General features: G+C 37.1%; 1 protein-coding gene across 4 annotated transcripts in view; it reads right to left on the reverse strand.

Annotated features, from left to right (window-relative positions):
- Window positions 1–20,900, reverse strand: part of arl15a (ADP-ribosylation factor-like 15a) — a 139,485-nt gene that overhangs the window by 78,249 nt on the left and 40,336 nt on the right. Inside the window, exon 1 of one of the 4 annotated variants that reach the window (XM_055011482.1) lies at window positions 14,666–14,937. The exons of 2 other annotated variants lie outside the window; for them this stretch is intronic. In XM_055011482.1, the coding sequence (XP_054867457.1) occupies window positions 14,666–14,719 (54 nt within the window). In that variant the 5' untranslated portion in view covers window positions 14,720–14,937. Of the gene's footprint in view, window positions 1–14,665; window positions 14,938–20,900 lie in introns of those variants that run through there. One more of the 4 variants, XM_035947630.2, reaches the window with a different exon arrangement.

A 20,900-nucleotide genomic window follows, 5' to 3' on the forward strand; every position in this document is an offset into this window, starting at 1 on the left:
TGAACGTGCATGGGAAAATATCAACATATCACAAAGTACTACAGAGATCTAAAGGATTGAACTTAAATGACAGCGCCTTATTTTAACCTACCACAGAAAGATGTCAAGGTGTTTCTAATTTTGAACAAGACTGGATTGATTTCAGACTTCAGATCCTAAATAATCTCCACTGAGTGCTGCCTTGAAGAAAAAAGTTATTATCAAGGCCTGGTCATCTGTCTCTTGAAGTTCTTTGTTTTGTGAAATCCCCATGTAAACTTAATATGGCTACGGAAATTGATTTTAAGACAGGTATCAAAAACAGGAAAAGGAAGTGCACAATAAATCATCCACGGGGTAATGGTTTTAATGAAGTCAAGGCAAATGCATTCAGTACGTAATCATCGATGACGCATAGGGCTTTAAAACATTTCATATGTTCTTGGTCCCTTTCACTTCAGCTCTGAAAGAGTGAGAACGATAGCATACAATAAATAAGCCAGAGCAAACAACAGTAAACTTTCATCAGACAAAACCCCGTGACTACACAACTTTGGTGTGGTTTTGCATGTTATTACATATTACCTCAAACACCACAAAAAAAATCACCACTTTCAGTTTACTGTTAACTGCCCAGAGCTTTTCCATACATCCTCTTATGACTGTCCTTGTTAATGCCTTAGAAGAAACCACATTTAAGCGGGTGGTGCAATATGTCTATGAAAAGTCTAAAGGAATTTCCTTTACTGGGTTAAGTGACCTCAGTTGACCCCTTAAATACAATAGCTTATGATTGGCTTTTGCTGGTACATATTAAGGCTCGTATCCAATGGTCCAAGTTCATATAGTGCAATGAAAACATCCAAAAGTTCACACATATAAAGCTGAAGGCATGGCTGTATGTGCTGTTGGCTACAAAGGTAGAATACAGCATATCAAAGCAAAGCATATGAAACTTCATGGAATAGTCTGTTTCAGGGGAAATACTAATAATAAACTTGTGTAGTCAATGTGCAGGTGAGTTAATGAGGAGATCAGTGACTGCATGGCTCCACCCAGAGGACGCACAAGTGAATTTTATGAGCGGAATCTTGTACCACAAGAGAAATTACACTGAATTATTTTCTCCAAAAATGTTACTTTCATTAGGTCTGAGTTTTTGAAACTCATTGTCTCAGTATCCAGACCTGATACACTTGAACAACAAACCTGAATCCTTGGTACAAAGCAAATATTTAACATTAAAATTCTTTTGTGTTGTAGACATCAAAAATATGTATTAAAATTTTCTTCAAGATTGTGAGGAAAAACACTGTTGTCAAGTCATATTGTTTTTATTCATCTCTGAGCAATGCAAATAAGTTATCTATCAAAAACAGGTATTACTCTTGGTATTCACAAATATCAGCATTTTGTTTTTCTTTGCTTTCTGTCATTAGAAACCCGAAACCTTTGGGTTTTAGCTATTGGTTAAATAAACAAATAAACAAACAAATAAATAAATGCAGTCTGAAGGCATTCCTACTCCATTGACAACTTTAAAATTATGTTTAAACTGCTAAGCAAAAAATTTATTAGACAAATTGATATAGATAAATGACTGAAGCTAACAATAATTATTTGCAGCCCAAGTAAAAACTGCTGATTTTTTGCTAAAAAAAACTTTCAACACCTCCAACAAAAAGAACCACATTCTGGACAACATAAGCAAAAGAAGCTTCCAGTTAATCAGATCCTCGCTTCAGTCTGTGTTACAATGCTATCATTCATGTGCCAAGTTATGTGTGTTCTGTTGGGATATTAGACCATTCTTCAATAAGAAAAATCTCAAGCTTTTTGACAGATGAGGGGGATTTGGAGAATAAATGTACACGCTGTGCCTAACAGCATCCCATAAGAGTTCTGTGAACAGTAGAGCCAATAATTCTGGAAGACATCTGAGACAAATGTCTCATAAAAACACTCATTAATTTGTCTACTCACATTTGAAGGGAAATCATCAATCTGGAAAAACTGAATATCCTGAGAGAACAAGTATTTGCGCAGATCAGTGTGCTGAGACCTCCTGGTAATCTCATATTTCTTTCCCATTAGACAATTTTGCAGAGGAATCATGGAGGCGAATGATGCAACTCAATAGATGGCTGCCAGTACAATTACGCATGTTATGAAATTAAGGCATCTTTTGTCTTTCTGCCATTATAATCACCATGCAGAAAGGTGGAAAATGACTCATCTGGATTTTTCCCTGCATCCTTTAAAAGTGTACATTTTGTGCTTCTTACACAAGCTTGCTTCTAAGTGTATAAGCTACAAAGTTGACCAGCTTGGAAACATCAAGTGTTTTAAAAGTCTAACCTCTTTTGTTATCACTGGTTCACAATTAATAAAGTTTGTGTTGACTTTCTGAGAGTGTACAATAGATTGTTTAGCAAGCATCTCCTTCAGGATTTCCTGTAAACAACTTTTGAATTCCACTGAGGAACTGCAACCTCTCTGCCTCTGCAGACAGGCAGTTTTCTTTGCCCTTTCTTACAGAAAGCAGCAGAGCACCACTTTTAATGACTTAAAGGCAGACTTTTTATGGACTTGTTTTTAAGTAACCATTTGGGATGTTTCCACGTTGTGTTGCTGCAGTTTTCCTTTGTTTGCTTTGTACTTTGTTTCAATATCTCATTGTAAAACGCTGTGTTAACTTTGCAAACTAGCTTGCTATGTGAAATAACTTTGGAGCATTAGTCAAGGGAAAGGCAGTGATTTGAGTTTTGACCTTAACTCTTAACTGCCTTGTTGTCTACTGCAAACTGACACATAAAAATGATCACACATCTTAAAACAACAACAACGACAAACATACATGCACGCACGCACGCACGCACAATAACCATGACAAATCCGCAGTACTCCTTTTGTACTAGTCTTGTATTTCTTACAAAGGTCACATTCTTTTTTCATGTTGTGGTGCCAATATTTGCCTGTTCCTGTCGGTTGTATAAAGCAAAACACCACTAAGTTCATATGTTGAGTTAATGGAACAGACTGGAGCCTAAAATTTAGTTGAAAATTCTGACAACATGCAGTGTGCTTTAAAAGGCCTGGATTAAAAAATACGTAACACAGATGGCTTCTGCAAGTTCAACACTTGCCTTAATTGTCTTTGTCAGCAGTGTCTGTTCAATAACAATAGAGGGCGCCATTACCCTTTCTTCAAATCAGCAGATCACGCAACCATGCAAAGCATGTCCTGACACAGTCTGTTCCTGAATTTCACAGCACTGGTCCAAAAAGTATATGTACACCAGGCTAGGAGATCTGTGTTGATCTTACATGGAATCAGTTTGAAAGGTTTAAATGCCACTGGAACACGAGAGCTGATCCTGGATCTGCTGTGTTGTAACTGCAAGTATTATCTTGCGAGCACGGAACCATGGGAGATTATGGAAAAACACTGATGATCTGAGATCAGATGACCGATGTTGTGACAGTCAAATGGCTTCACCAGTAATACATTTGAATGACCTAAATAGCACACACTGTTCTATATTTTGCATGTATTTAATCCAGCGTGCCCCAGTTTGGTAGATCCTTTTTTTAATACATTGTTTCTAGGAATATAAACTTTCTTTTTTGCCATTTATTAAAAGAAAGCCAGCTTGTCAATGTTTGAATGCTGTCTGAACATAAGCATCCCTACAAGAACTTTGCCTACATAACAAAATATATGATTTGAATCTGGTAATGAAATGAATCTGACTTGACATTTCATGCCAAACTGATAAGCTGACTGTTTTCAAAAGTCATTGCTGCAGACTAATTTCAGCATCAGCACTAGTCACCATGACCATAAACATCCATGTCAGATTGAGCCTGCAGGAGGTCTGTGGAGACCACGATCTGAAGACATCAACTGTCAAGTCCAGGGTTTATTTTTAACAGTGAATTACACATAACCTATACAAGGAGGCCTGCAGTTTATAAACGATGAAATGCAGATGTGTACATCTGGATATGTCCACCTAGACATAAAAACACTGCTGCCAACATCACTTCACACTTTATCCACACAAGACCAGAAATACTTGCACTAAATACTAACAGGAGAGCCCTTTTTAATGGGATTTGTTCTTGTTCTCTCATCATTCATATCAAAGAGGATTACACCTGCATGTGAACAGGCCTCAGTGGACACACCAGTTGTTTTATGGCAAGTGCTGTCTAATATTTTCATTTCACAGGTCAGAAATTTAAAAAATACAGAAGCTCCTGTTCAGCAACCTTGGGCTTCACAAATCTACAGAAAGCACTGTTTTAAAAAAAGGATCTTTTGTATTCTTGTGGTACAGCAATAACTGGTTTCATTTCCTGTGCTTAACCAGGAGTGATGGCAATTACACGCTGGTGCAAAATAGAGTCATCAAAAATAGTAAATGGAGCACAGTTTGCACTAACTCCAACGTAATAATTAGGAGTCCCTCAGAGACTGCATTGACTGTGATGCTGACAGTCACCATGAAACTGTTTCCAGCTCTGTGATTGTATCTAAAATGTCTATTAAAAAACTGCTATTGAGCAAAAGTTAAGTAAATATATACAGATTTAATTTTCCAAACTGACCACTGCAGCTTCACCTCTACAAGTTTTCCGATCTGCCTAAAGCATATGTGCACTCCGTGTATTTATTACATGTTTGCAGTCATTCTTGGTAACTTCTGTTGTAATAGGGAGGAAATGTCTTCCCAGACCTGGTTTCAGGGCACAGATCCATAGAGATCTTTTTAACTAAAAAAGAAATAACTGTCAATTTGTGGCTGGGAGATCTGTCAGCTATCAAGTTTTGTTATTTTGGGACTTTCTAGTTTGATTTTAACTGTCAATCTTCCAAATATTAGATTACATGACTTGTCTACCAATAGCATCTTATGTGATGTAGGTGAACATCTGCACAGGTTTATTGTACTTTCAAAAATTAATGTAAGAATTTTTACTGTATTCCCTTCCAGATTAATGAAAAAGAGCTGAAATTCTGCGGAACAGCTAAATCAGGTACTAGACAGAAATGACTTAAATTAACTCTAAAACATTACTCAAGAAAACAATCCTACACAAACATGAAAAAACACTTTAAGATGATTAAGAGGCATTGAGCTTTCATTAAAAACAACAATCAACTAAATTACATATATTTTCCCTCAACTGCCAGTAATTGCCACTTAAAACTGGCCCAAGCATCATACTACAATAAAAATGCATCCTAAACTAAACTTCTCTTTATGAAAAACAGATAAAGGCTGACTTTTAAAGACTTTCCGGTATTCAATTATATTCCTCTGTAACCTTCTGCTATTTTGAAGACCAAACACAAACAGGGAAGCCATCAGTTACCAGCCGGTAAAAGAGAAAGAAGCACAATTCTGTTACTTTCTGGAAGACTCATCAAGGTTAATTTGGCAGGTTCTCGGCAGGAATAATCACCCTCTGTGTACTTTTCTCCAAAAGGTAATTATTTCAAATGGCAGGTGGTGCTGTTTTCAGGGAGATAAGAAAAAAAAAAAGATTTTGAAATGTGACAAAAAAACGGCCATTTAATGTTAAGCTCACATAATCGAAGTAGAACAATGTGATGTAACATCAACATGCTCGTGCTGTATGATCATCACACAGCATGCAGCAACATTAAATTGTTGTTGAATTTTAAAAGGATAATAGTCTTTACAAAAATAAATGTACTTAAGAAATGTCATACACAATGAAAGTTGTGCAAAGATTGCTGTGAAGGAGCTGCCAGTCGGTCTACACAGTCCTTAATATTTTGCTGTATCCACCTACAGCGTGAACACTGCTGAGATCCTAAACTAGCAATGCATAATTGTTTTTTGCCGATATTTGACATTTTTCAAATATTGGCCAATTTCCGATACGGATATGCACATATTAGTTTTACACCTAATTGCAGAGAACATGAAGTCTCTCCTGTAGTGTAATTAACATATTATTAAGCCTACTCTTACCGTTATGAGCCACTGAGTGGAGCTGACATAAAATACAATGCTTTTCAAATTGACGCATTCACTGGTCAAAAAAACTAAACAAAAAAATGACTCAACTTAGATGTAAAACATGCCATATGTAGCATTTATTACTACTGATAATGATGATAATACTAATAATAACAACAATAACATTGATAATGATGCTGATATCATCCTGCATCCCAACAAATGCATAACTTTCCCCTCTCTACTGACCTACTGCTGCATCAAATTCTCACAACAGAGAAACTAAATCAACAGATTATTTGATTTTATGGTTTCACCACATTCCCATAAAAGGTCATATTTATTGGAGCTTAACAATACTATTATTTTAGTTAATGTTGTTGTATGACAAGAAAAATCAACCAATACAGAACAGCAACTCATTAGTGATAACAACTTGTAGTTAAACTGAATCATTCCATGTAATCTGAAGAAGAAAGAAAGTATTCGGTAAAAGAGTGATTGTGAAAACTATTTGTTGTGTTTATAGTCTGCATTTAGACATTGTTGAATTCAGCTGGTTTGTGGACTAACAATAACTAGTACACCCCAAAAAAAGAAAGTAAAGAGAAAGAGGCCCTCTGGCGTGGATTACTAAAGAAATTTGCAGCCCACTCATGTATGACAATGTCTTGTGGATAAGCATGTTACAATTTATACTTCAGGCGCCAGGCTTGGTGTGAAGATGGATCCTTGTCATGTCAGTGGGACAAAGACGATTGTATAAGAGAAAGACGCTTTAAGGCGTCTCCCAACAAAAGCCCACAAGGAGAGGTTTCAGATCCAAGGGCATTGTAGGGGAGGCCTCTGAAAATGTAGGCCACAAGAGCAGATTTCTGCAGTGAAAAACAGATTCATGATAATATGTTATTCAGAGCATCAGAATTCAAATGAACACTTATCAGGAGTAGCATGTTTTTCTGACACAATAATTCACAACACATTCACTCACATTCAATAAAATACAGGATAATGCTTATTTTTTTTGTGTATTTTGTGTTTATATCCTACTCCTAGCTAGCATGGTTGAGCTTGCTGCCTTTGCACCACAAGTATAAAGCTGTACTTTGCCTTCCCTGTCTTTCCCCTGCATCGCAGTTTTACCAATTTTAACTGTGGAGATGGTATTTCTTACAGCATAATATGGTACAAACTGCTCAGGAAAACTGTATTTTGACTGCTGAGATACAGTCAAATTTTCACTGAAAAGAAATAAACTTTTGAAAACAGTTATTCATAAGAGCCACAAAGTTTATTACAACTAATAGACTTCACAAGTGTTAGTGAAGTCTATTACAACTACAAATGAACATTACTATTGATTATGTGCAACTACAAAGTACGTGACACTGAAAAAAATTCTCCAAGGTCCTGGTATACATGGTACACAAAGGCCAAACATGATGTCACCCTGCTCTGTCAGCCAATACATCTCCAACAGGAAGTTTTTCTTTATTGTTTCCCAAACTATCCAAGCCAAATTCCTTCCCAAAACGTCCTTGACGCAACAAAACACACTGGCAAGAACTGGCAACCGGATTTTAGGAAACACTACCTGATAGTAGGTGGGTGACCCCTGGTGATCTCTCAGTCATCATCCCACCAGGTCCTGTGGTTATTTTGAAGTGTGGGATATTCATGGCCCAGGATGGGGCAATGGCTGCTCCCATCCTGCCTTTCAAAAGGACGGAAGCAGGTTGGAAGTGCTTGCTGCTCACACGCTGGGAGAGGACCGGTTTATTTACTGTGCAAAAACTTTTAGGTAACATAATAGCTATCGCAAAAACAATAACTTCTCAAAATTTATGAGTCTCAAGGGCCTAAAGTCAATCAATCAAACTTTATTTTTATCACACTTCTCAAACAAATCGAATGCAGTTCATTTCTAAACATCTCTGTAAGTGGAAACAAATGCTGTAATCAACTACGACACAACACAAAGAAATCAAAAACCTACCCCATGGAAAAATTCCAGCTGCATATTTAAACTGTAGTTGTACTGTACACCACACTTGTTAAACAACTTAAATAATTAAGACTCCTTTAACAACAAAATTCCTGGGCCATTTAAGTTAAGATGTAATGAATGTTATGATCAGTGAGATAAAGTCTTAAAAACATGTATGTATTAAAGCCAACGCTTGAGGAATCTCAAGATAACAGAGCTAAAAATACCACTGCCTGAAAACAGGATGACTTTTCTGTCTGACTATAAACAGTTTCAAAGGTGGGTATTGGGACTTCCTTTAAAAGCTGCTAATGGATTGTTTTTTTCTTAAATGAAAGACCTTCAGTTTAATTTTAAAAACAAAGTTGTGTCCAATGTACTCAGACGGCAACGCATTGCTGCAGACGGTCTCTAGATCAGTACTTATTTTTGTGGTGACTTGAATATTCCCACAACTTAAAAATTTGCTACTTTCATCCATCTACACAATAGGCTAAGTTCAGACTAATCAAACAAGAGAGTGTGCTTATAAAGACTTACACTCTTTGGTGGCAGGGGAATTGTAAACCTGTCTTCAATGTAGAAAGACAGTGGAGCAACTTGTCAAACTGTCTGAATTTATAATGTATTACCATCATACAAACTACTAATTATTACATTGTGAAAATATAACGCTACTTTTATCTATGATAAATGAATCTCACTTAAATTTGTGATTTTTTTTTTTTTTTTTTTTTAGCTTAAGTGCCATGCAAAGTGCTAGCCTGTTCAAGAGGCGCATTTTGTGATTCAGCATCTGACTTTAGGATCTTTGGACTGCAGATAGCTGGAACTTAGGTTCAAACTGTTAAACTGACTCGCTATTAAGTAGGTGATATTACTGGATTATCTGTTATTCATCCTTGGCTTAAATACCAACCCATTTGCTTTGCTATTTAAATGACGATTTAATGATTTATAATAATTTTTAGAGCCAATGACACATCTTGTCTAGCTGAGACACACCTGGCTGAAATGATGTAATACAAAACAGGCAACTACCAGACAAATAAGTATTCACCTCTGAAACAGAAAGTGAACTGTGCTGTTATTCTTGAAAGTTTGCAAGCATAATGCATTATAAATGGAAAAACCTGAAAGTTCATGTCACTTGTCAGAGAGCACTATGGTTAATTTTTTTGTGTTTTCCCACTTTGTACACTCACCAAGGGGTCTTTTTGAACTTTGACACCACTTGGCCATGTCTGGCAGTTATCTATTGAAAACCAAGCAGGCGTGAAAACAGTGGTAAAAGAGCTATCCTGTTATTAAGTTGCAAGCTGGGTTGAACTCATACAGTTGAGTTACTCTGAACAAAAATGCACCATGGATAAGGAATAGTCAGGCCCCTGGTGAAACAGATTAGTACGATTTAAAAAACCATGTGCAAAAGGAATGTGCTGTTGGTTGACCTAATGGAAACATTTATAATAATAATTCAGCCTTCCTGCCATGTTTCTGTCTGAAGCACTGACAAACAAAACTGTTACTATTACGCTATTCTTCAATAAATGTAATTACTACAACCACAAATGATCTACTAACTGTCTGAGAGCAGTGCAGAAATGCTGTACACCACACTGGTTTCATGTAAAGCAAAAAGGCCAGTTTAAACAAAGAAAAAAAAACAGTGAGGAGTGATAACAGTCACAATATTAAACCACGGAAAAGCACTATCCCTATTTACAGTGACACAGCACAGAAACCCAGAGGACAAAAGATGCAACAGAAAGTACAAAACAATGTCACTACTTTCTGCCTACTCAGGTGTCAAACACAGCCTTAAGCAAGAAACTGATGAATGGATCAGGAAAATGATTTTAAAAAATAACTAAAAATATTCACAGCAGATCTTTCAATTCTGGATAAATAGTGCAGGTTCTTGCAACAATTTTTAAAAATAAAATTCTGATGCACTCAGTCTTTTATACTGTTTATTGCAAAACATACTCTAGTTATGTCATACACAAAAATTACTGAATAAGCTGCACTACAAAACCGAGAAATGAAAATGTTGGTTCATTGGTAAAATACCAATTCATTTTATTTTCATGTAATAAACAGGATGCAGGTGTTAGTGGCAGCTGCACAAAACACAAATCTTTTACTGTTCTTTCCCTTTCATGGGTTATAACCTACAACCGCATAACCCTGACATCATTCAAAATCTTACATAATATTACATAACCTACACTGGTTTTTTTTGTTTTTGTTTTTTTACAACCAACAAGTCAATTAATGCTTTTTTCAGTAATTTTACTAGATCTGTAATTTAACAAAATATACACTGATCAGGCATAACATTATGATCACTGATCTCATCACGGCACCTGTAGCCGGTTGGATATATTAGGCAGCAAGTGAACATTTTGGGGACTATTTTGGCAGCAAAAGGGGGACAAATACAATATCAGCTATATGGTCATAATGTTATGCCTGATCGTATATTGTGTATATCCTAATATATTCCACCCCTTGACCAGTAATTGTTGCAACAAGACAATATGTTATGCACTTGAACTGTGAGCGATTTTATTGTTGTGGCACAGTGAGTTAAAGGGTGTGTGTTTTGATCCAGAATGATTCAATGTAATTGGAACAATGCTTCTTATAAAGACAACATTAATACAAATACTAAATCTGCTCTGACTGCTGTCCAAAAGAGAGACTTTTTAGTTTCCAGACTTTCCTTTTGTTCAACTAGCTCTGTACTGAGGCATGCTGATTCAGGTTTCAGTTGGTGTGCTATCTTGCATAGGGCTCTGATGAGCATCAAGTAGTTCATTCTCACTCTGCACTTTCCATGGTTTCTTTCCAGATTAAGCTTAAAGCGACTTTGGGATTCTAAATGATGTGGCCTGGGGATCAGAGGCAGCAAATCAGTGGAACAGCCATTTTTCCACTCCATTAATAACATAATGAGATAACCACAAAGTGCCTAATACGACCACTTAGACCCTTTATGTTTAAGGGTTCAAAGAGCAGTAGCTATGGTCTCCACAATGCATGGACATTCATACTAATGTCCACAGCACCTGCTGTTACTAAGAACTTAACCAAAAGCTAATTGCACTCTTAGAATGAAAAGTCATATGATCTGATGCTGTATTATGCGTAACAGATAAATACATTAAGGAAATCCATGAAACATTTGCTTAAATTTTAGAGTAGATAAAATGTGTGCAGATCCAACACTGGGCAGGTTTTGGAGCTTACTGGGCTGGACAGGATTTATGGGTTTTGATATATAGTTCAGAATCAGATTTCACACATGATAACACTGCGATACTAAGTGGGTGTATTATACATGACTAAGCAGTATCATGCTTTATTATACTCCAGTATCTGTTTCCACTCATTCATTTTATGATGGATGCGATGGTGGTAGAGTTTACCTTGTTTCATTCAGAGAAGGTGACAGTGTGAATCACAAAAAAAAAAAAAGTTTTCAGTTGAAATGTTTAAGTTGTGTGTTACTGAAAAAGAGAAGATAACAGTTATTTTTTTTAAATGCTTCGTGCTGTCAGGTGCAGTTCTAGACTTGAAGTTTTTGAGGAGGTGCATGTCATTGACAGCAGTGCTCACAGCTTAGCTTCAAGTGTAGCCACGATAGCTATGGTGTAACCACTTACACAGAAGTATTATCAAAGCTTTTGTCTCTTTTTCCCCCCAAATTGTAAAAAGTCAAAAGATCTTCTATTTTCTATACATTAAAACATGTTGCTCTGATTAATTGCCGTGAAGCATATGTAAGATCCAATCACTCACCTGCTGAATCCAACAGATCTTGTGAAATATTGTTTCATGATTGATGCAGTTAGTAAAATACTAAAACCAGTAAATGAAATTTGAATAACATCTTTTGACTTTAGAAAAAGGGCTCTTTATTTTAGGCTGGGCAGGGTACTTCCAATGTTAAACTCTGCTGGAAACCCTGCTGGGCAAGTGAAATAATGGAAAAATATCTAAAGTGTAATTTTCCTTACAGTCACATAGCTACTCTTCCTCATTTGAAAAAGGTGGGGAAAAAGATGGCAAGTACAAACATGTTGGCTGTGACAAAGAATGCAACTCAATTTGGCAGCATTTTGGGGCTATATCAAATGACACAAAAGAAGCAAAGGTCCAAGCAGCAATATACATTTATGTTTTAATCTGCACATATGGGACTACCAGTTAAATTCGGTGAATGTAACTTTGAAGGATGCATATGACTGTAGGTAAAAAAATAAAAAATAAACATTTTATATGACAAGGTATGGCATGGATCAAACTTTTGTACTGTAGGTCAGTAAGTGTTCTCCTACAGCTGGACAGGCATTACTGACATTGGATTAAATGGACTGATTCAAAGTGGAGTATAAATTGGCAAGTTTAACATGCTGTCTCTTCTGCTATTTTTACACACACATTGTGAGTGGGCGACTTTACAGAGAACAATCATCATCAGGAACATGGGAGAGTCCAAAGTGTCAAAAAAGGAGAAACTATATAGTCATAAGACGAATGCTGTTCATGCAGAGCCTAGTCAGAGCTGCAGAGAACAAGTTTAAATAGAGAACAATACTGTAAATCTGGTGTGAAATGGCGAATTAAGTACATTATTAGGCCAGGGAAAAAAGGAAAGGAATAGCTTTAATTGATTTTCCCAGCACCATCACTGTCAAGATCAAATGCCAGACACTGAATGTTGAAAGCTTTGGACCCAGAACTTTGGTTTTATCCCAACAAAGTTTGGATTACGGACTGAGAATGTATCCCAGCATTCATCTACCACAGAATCACATGCCGAGGGCTTGATTCTGCACACCACTGTAAAGGATATTGTGGTGACTCAGCAGGGGCTTGAATCTCAATGTGCCCAAGCCAATAAAAACAATCCTTCCTTTGAACTTCTGTATGGTAGCCTATATTTATATTGATTCACATTTGAAGCGCTCAGTGTTCTCACAGCGTCTTTCACTTTCACACAGCAGACACTTAAACACTGGACTCTTCCATGAGACAGCTCTCATCTTGCTTCTCACTGTTAACAGTGACTCCAGTCTGTAGCTTAGGTACATCCTAATCACTGATAAAACTGATAATCACACAATTGCATTCAATAATTATCAGATAAATGCTCGGTTACAATTTCACTTCTCTGCCTGTTAATATACATGCTCCCTCTCACTACTGCCTCTTTTTGGGGAACTTTTTTCAGCCTGTTGCTTAAATGACATTCAAACTTTGGCATCACTGAATTTAGTTTCTTTCAGGAGGGTCAATGTGGACTGACCAACTGACCCATAGTGAAGCCAGCGACCTCCAACATGAGTGTAAACTGCTTCACTGTGTCTGAATGGAGTACTAGCAAAGGAATGAACACAAAACTAAACTAAACTAAACTAAAAATGTCCAGTGGGCACTGTATTTTCTTTTCTTGCAAATGCACAAGTTTGAAGACGATCATTTCCTATTTCAACATTTTACGGTAGTTTGCTGTTATTTTGTGAGCGGCATCCTGGGATTCTCAATTACCTGCAGATATGTGACTAATTAATTCAATCTACAGCATAACAAAAGTTTAAAAACAATCCATGCTGCACAGTTAATTAGTGGTAAAGCTACAATCACTTTTAATATAACCAGTAATTTTATCAATCATGTTAGCAGTATATGCTCGAGGGATGGCAACGTCTCTGGATGTTGTGTGGATGTTGACGGTCCCCAGAGGATGAAGTGCACTAGCTGATGAGCCGGCATGTAATTATAGCTGAGCACAGAGGAAAACTAGCGTTGAACCTTGAGTGAGACAGCTGGCACAGCTGGGATGCAAGGCAACAGGTGCAGTGGATGTCATGAGTAACACAATAGTCTGTCAAACTGCAACTACAAAGAGTTACTACCAGAAAAAGCTGTTGCCTTTATAATTAACAGGCTTGGTTGGTTGATATTCCAATAGCCCTAATACCCTTTGCTGTATCCCCCCTTTTACTTCCATTGCTGGACCAATCAATCAGTGATGAGATGGAACATTAGGTGCATCCACATCAAACTAAAATTTGTTGTTCAACACTCCTATTTCAAAATAAGCCTCTCTGTTGATGTTCATTGAAAAAGCTTCACCAGCTGGTCTGGGAATAACAGGGGACTTGACAATATGCAACATGAGTCATCAGCTGTGGTTTAAAAACAGCTATTTAAAAACAGGTTATAAATACTGCAGTGTTAGTGAACATTAATTTTTTATGTTAATTAATGTTAATTAATTTCGCTCTTACTCAAGTACCACTGCAATAACAAAACAAAAACAACTTCAACAGTATTTCCACCATGGCCCCTTAGGTTAATATTCACTGATCCATTCACAGCTATGATGTACTGAAGACTGCCTGAAGCCAGTTGCTAGGAGCTGCAGGAAAAAAGAGACCTGGCTGTCTTTATGGTTACGTCCACCTTAATACTACGCAAACAGCGACTAGAATGAAACAGAGCAGCTCTCCATTCAGTGACCAGCCAACAATGAAGCAGCAGACACTGTTGCTTGGACAGTGTCTGTTTCCAAACACAACAAAGAGACATTAAGCAATAGTGCAACTCGTAGTAGTCAAACAATGGCACAACACAGTGCATCCCTGTCTTTCTCCAACAGACAGACAGCAATATGTATGTATTTTCTTACCGTGTAAAGCCCAATCCTGCACAAGGCGAGGGAGAGCTGCATGTGCTCCGACATTGTGCTCAACAACAAGCGTAACCCCCGGCGACAAACAACTCAAGCTTCTGGAGTAAGTGAATGGATGGAGGAGGATCAGGAGTAGCTGAGCACAACAGTATCAGGTCAACAACATGAGTCCAGCCTCCTCAAATCCATAACCCAGTCCTTTTTTTGAATGCGAGTGGTTTTCAGTTGAGTTTTGTAAAAGGTGCAGATGAGCAGGATTGAGGGTTGTTTTGTGTTTACTCCCCGTATTCATTCATAGAAAGACGAGGGGAAAAAAAACTATTACCACGAGGATCAGCAGACAGACACAAGCTTAAGATTAGTTTGGGAGGATCTCTCTCTCCACAGAGATTATGGGCTCACTGACAACTGGGGATCCAGAATAAGACTGCAAATTGGATTAGTCACTATTACACACCCACACATTATGCCCATACTGTACGCACAGCTTTATGAAGTATGAAAACCATTGCTTTCTACACATGGAGGAGGATGAAAGGATCGACCACTTGAGCTTGCAGCGGTCATAAGGATTTCAATAAATGTTGTGGGACGTTTTGTTGGAGGTTTGTTCAGGGAGAACTGTGAGTCATGTTCAAATAGCTTGTTTTGGTCAGCTCAGCTGTCTTGTATTGCCACCACTTAGTGACATAATGCAATTATAATATACAATATGCAACTGTAATTCAATAGGTGATGACTGTGTCAACAACAGATGGAACAGATTTCAAATTGATTAAATGCAAACATCATACTACTGCTTGCTACATTTTAAATGTGCCTGTAAGTAAAGTAAACTTTTTTTTCCACCTAGAATGTGATAGCAGTTATTTGAACTTTAGAGAGAAAAATGAAGAACAGGACAAGTAACACATAGCCATGGGCTTTGCTATGCTAAAACTCCACACTGATTAGAGAAAAAATCTTGAATTTGCCATGTTCTATTAATCTTGGTATTGAAGCCAGATGTACAGGTAAGAACGGGATTTGGTTTAATCACATCAATTAAAAAAAAATAAAAATCAGAGTAATAAAATCTACTGGTGTTCACAGATAATAATTTATGCTTTAAACACACATAGATTTGTGCTCCACAGTGCTGTGCATATTTAAGTCAATTGCTAAAGAAGTAAACATTAATTTTAGGTTATAAAAAACCTAAAAATTACAACTCAGACAACCTAAGTGACAGTCTCTGAGTTAAAGCCAGCCCAGAACTGGCCCAGAAATCACTTCCCCCCTTAAAAAAAAAAAAAAAAAATAGTATCGAATAGAAAAATCTTGCCTAACATGGTATCACAGTGTAGTTTGTACAGCTGATGTCTTCTTTTGTAATGCAACTCCTTGTGTAACAGCATATAATAGCCTGCTGCACAGGCCTTTATTCAATCTGACTTTAGGTCAGCAAGATGCAATGTCCTATGGAAGGCTTGAGTCACAGGTAAAGTTGATAATCAAATTGCACTTGTTTATGGCGTTGATGGACCCATTTCACAATTTTTCATTTTTAAATTATCGCGAATTAATAAAACTTTTGACAATACATCCCTCCACCAATACATGCCCTTGATGTCTTTTCAAAGCAAAGAAAACCTTTGCAGGACCCAATATAAAGAGACTACTGCTGCACAGAGAATGTAAAGGAAGTGAAATGCAATTTAAAAAAATATGAAAACAGTTCACTAACACTGGGTCCATCAACTTATATGGATGTCAATATAAGACGGAACTCAAAGTGCATGTACTTGGTCATGATTATTGCATTATGAAACCCCATTATCTTAAACAGCAACATTGATGTTGCTCCAGTCAAGATGCCTACTCGTTAGCACGCTCCACAGACACAAGGGAATCACTGCAATGAGGTAACCAGAAGACACAAAAAACTGCCTGACATGCTCCCTGCAGGTTTAAATCCAAAGCAGGGGTTCAGAGTTGTATTTTACATCGCAGCTAAAGGCTATGCACTTTAAATAAAGAGGCAGGTTTAAGAAACTATAAACAACTTGACCAAACTTTAAGTAAATATCAATTCATATCTATTCAAATTGAAACCTGAGTTAACCTGTTCTTAAGTAAATGATTAGCCTTCATCCTTGCACCAATAAAAAGTACACGTTGTTGAAATATTTTCTGGGACTGTTAGCGTTCTTATCGGCATACAATGGGTCATTTTTGTTTGCCTCTAAAAAGAACCTGGCAGAGATCTCTGCCAGTAGCAGCAAGGTGTGCAACAAGGTCAGACAGGGGACAAAACTGAGAAAAAGGAACATCAGCCCTGTATCCCATATGCCAACCAGCTATATTCAATTGCTGCCAAGAACTTCCCATCAGCTCGCTTTCCTCTGTATTATGACTGTGAGAGGTCAATCTGCCATTGCCTGCTGTGTACCCTTGGACAGGAAATCTGCTCTGAAATACATTTGGTCAGCCAAAGCCCAGGCAGGCATCTACATATTTTCATAAAAGGTGCAATCCAATGCTGACTAGGTAAACAACTGCATAACTAAGTTTAATGTTTTATTTCAAAATGTTACATACTGTACATAATGTTATATTCTGCTATGACTCCTAAAGAAATCTGCACAACAGAAGCATCCTCTTAGTGATTAACACCTGTAAGCTTGTGGGATCAAGTACTAAAATGCTCTTGGCATAATGATAGCAATCATAAGAAGAGATCTAACATTTCAAATCATACACTTCAGAAGTGGAAATATGTAAATACAGCCTAAGCATTAAGATTAAAAATGAGCCTTCTCTAAAATGCACTGTTACTCTTCATTTGATGAACTGAAAAACAGCATTTCAAAAAATATGGGGTATGCTATTAAACTATTACGCCGATTGTTTTGGACATGACAACTGATGTGACCAAGCTGGACTGAGTCCGGTGATGGTGAAAGTTGGCAGATGAAAACAAATATTGTGTGATATGTAAAAACAGCTACCAGTCGAAAGATTTTCTAAACATATTTGTTAGTAACATATCCTGCTAACATCCATGACCAATGACGTCACTTGTGATTGTTGAATGAAGGAGATATACCAGTAAACCAATAAATTCCTGCACTACAGTATTAACGCATCGTCATCTAAAACCCAAGTAAACTCTGAATCTTTTCCTGCTTCGTCTGCCTTTTCAGGGCATACTGGCTTCCATTTATACAAAACAAGCTGATGTCCATGTTTGTTCTGGTATTAGAATATGTGAGAACGGGTGCTCTTGAGGGATTTACAGAGTCTTCTACTGCCAGCACTTTGACTCATAACTGATTAGTCATTTAGTGTGTTGTCTGGTGTATTTACGCAGGCATAAGGGTATGCGCTTTCCTGACTATCAAAGACTGAAAATCTGTCCAAGCTGGTAGACTCCGTGTGGCCTGGCCAGTCTCAGTCAGTTTCAGATAGTTTTGAAGTGGGTCCCAAGCTTAAGTCAGTACTTAGTAGCCCACCCTTTGTCAGATGCAGCAAGCGAAGGGTCATTCTAGCCTTGATCCAGGAAATTTTAAACACCTTCTGCAGATCAGGGCATGTACAGAAATTCCTAAAATTCTGAGATGGCTTAGATTATCTTTCACACAGCATATTTAAGATATACACACAGTTTTTAATGATATTAAAATCAGCAGATGATGGGGGCAAATACAAAGGCTGTGGTTTGTTTGGCTTGGGGCAGGTTATGGTGAATTTTGCCATTTTTCATGGTCCTGTTGCACAAATCAGCCAAATTTTAGTTTCCGTTTATAGACTGACTGCATGACATTTCTATCCAGGACTCTACTTATGTAGTATTTTCAACTAAATTGTTTTCCTTTCATCAACTGCAGCTTGCTTTGAGCTACCAAATCAAATTTAGTGATTGTGTCCGAAAAAACTCACTTGCTTCCAAGACAAATCAGGCTTATCCAAACAATGCTTTGCAGACGTATGATGTAAACTTTTGTGAATTTGAGTAAAACTTATATTCATTCGTCTGCATTCATTTCAAGAGAAGAACTCATTTTAAACATGAATTCTTGTACTTAACTTATATCCCAATAATTTACCAAACACATTTGAAAACTGATAATGAGTTTTACCATCTAAAATTTACTTCTGATGACTCTTTAATATAGATCCTGTTTGCACAAGCAATGCTGCACAGTAGAACAATGCATCACTGCTTATGTGTCACCTAAACCCGTCAAGCAGGACTTATGCAATGATATGAGGTTTTGCTTTGCCTTTCTGGCCAGTAGACGTGCAGTTTTATCTAAAATTGCCATTTCTTAATGACATTTCATACAGTGAAAACTGCAAGCTGGAAGCACTTTGATATCTATATTTATAGTCTTCCCCTCTTTGAAGGAGCACTTACCTTCATTTTCTGGTCATCAGTCATTTGCTTAGAAAAGCCCAAGACTGTTGAGTGTTAGCACAAGGTTTGAAGAGTCAGCGGATTTATAAAGATCTAGAGATGTCACCATCTAACAATTATTGGTTCAAATCCTTTCAAATAAAGACTAATGAAGTAGCTTTCCTACATGCCACAATTACTGAGTGCAATAATCAACAAAGGGATGCCCAAATTTTGGTATAGAACTGTGTAATACTTCTACGAAGCTCAACTCACTTGTAGTTTACTTACCCATCTTGTCTAATCTTCACGAACTGCAGATTCAAGCTTTAAGTTCCAGCTACATGCTAAATAACAACTCATACAAGATATTAAAAAAAAATATGAAAAGCACATACTGTAATTTTAATGTTACAGAATTTTCATGTCCAATAGGTACATTCAGCATATGTTCGCCATGTGAATCAAGGATGAATTCACATCAATGCTTTTCATTTGATGAAAATGATCAAGAACACCCATTTATTAGCAAGCATCACACACAAACACACCACAGAGCTTAACATCATAAAAATGCAACCTTGACCAGCCTTTCAGTGTGAGCCAAACCAGGTCACATAAAACACCAACAACACGAATAGAAGTTAAAAGACAGGTGGCAGAAAACCTGGGTGATTATTTGACACCAACTGAAAACAGGTGTTATGAGAGTCATTTTGGCTTGACAAACTTATTAATTAGTTGATTATAACAGTAGTAGTAGTAGTCGTAGCCTATGGTATCACTATTGTCAAAAATATGTTGTCTTGTCAGAAATAAAAGAAAAGATTAACTACTGGATTTGCAATTTTAGCGGAAAAAGGGTTTAGCTGTAAGGCTGCATCTCCGCTGTGACTGGTCAGAGTTAAACCCAGTGTTATTTATTTACTTGCATGTTTTCAAACAGCAAATGGAATACCAAATGGGTTAGAGGTTTTGACAACATCCTCACTTAAGTAGAACGCAAGGATAATTCAGCAACTGAAAATATTTCAACTGTTTAACAAAGAAAAAAGCCACCAAAGCCGATTCCATGCACATGTTGAAATCAACTCAGGAGACACTTAAATAATTACAGAAATACCCCTTTCTTGCACAACAGTTTTTCCATTTAAGTGTAAAGTATAATTATCTTTCAACTCCTTTTCCCTAAATGTTGAAGTGCTTATTTTTCCTGAACATGAGCCAGAGGAGTAAAGGTGTGGACCAGCTTATAAGTAGAAGAGATACTATTTAGTTATCCCATCATTACCATATGGCTTTAGGTCAGTGCTTGGCAGTTGTCACTGAATCTTTCACATTATTCAAATTCCACAGAAACAACACTGGTGGCTCAACACCAGACAGAATGAATATTTTTCACAAACATCACAGATCTGTCTTTCTAAAGGACATGGCTAAAATCTTACATGAATGTCAGTCCATCTGAAGGTGTAGTCATGCATGTGCAACAGAAATAAATAGCTCATCATCAAACGCAACTGTTGTGGAGGATGTTAATTTGCCTACAGCCATAAATGAGCATAAACAATGCATTCAGAATTATAGCATGTAAAAGGTTAAAAAGAAGTTCCTATTTGCAAAAGATGTGGCATGTACAGCAAAATCTCTTCTTAAGAACAATGATGTGCGCTTTTGCATAAGTTATAAAAAAAAAAATAATAGAGCCTTGGTTGTGCTCTGACATACAAAGTGCCTAGCTTCGGTATCGCTAAATGTGTCCTGTCTGATGAACTCTACAACAAGTTAGTGGGCCCAAGAGTTAGCCACACAGTGCAATTGTAATTTGGTAAGGTTGTATCATGGCAACAGCTA

Source organism: Amphiprion ocellaris, chromosome 6 (assembly GCF_022539595.1).
Source record: "Amphiprion ocellaris isolate individual 3 ecotype Okinawa chromosome 6, ASM2253959v1, whole genome shotgun sequence".
Lineage (NCBI taxonomy): Eukaryota > Metazoa > Chordata > Actinopteri > Pomacentridae > Amphiprion > Amphiprion ocellaris.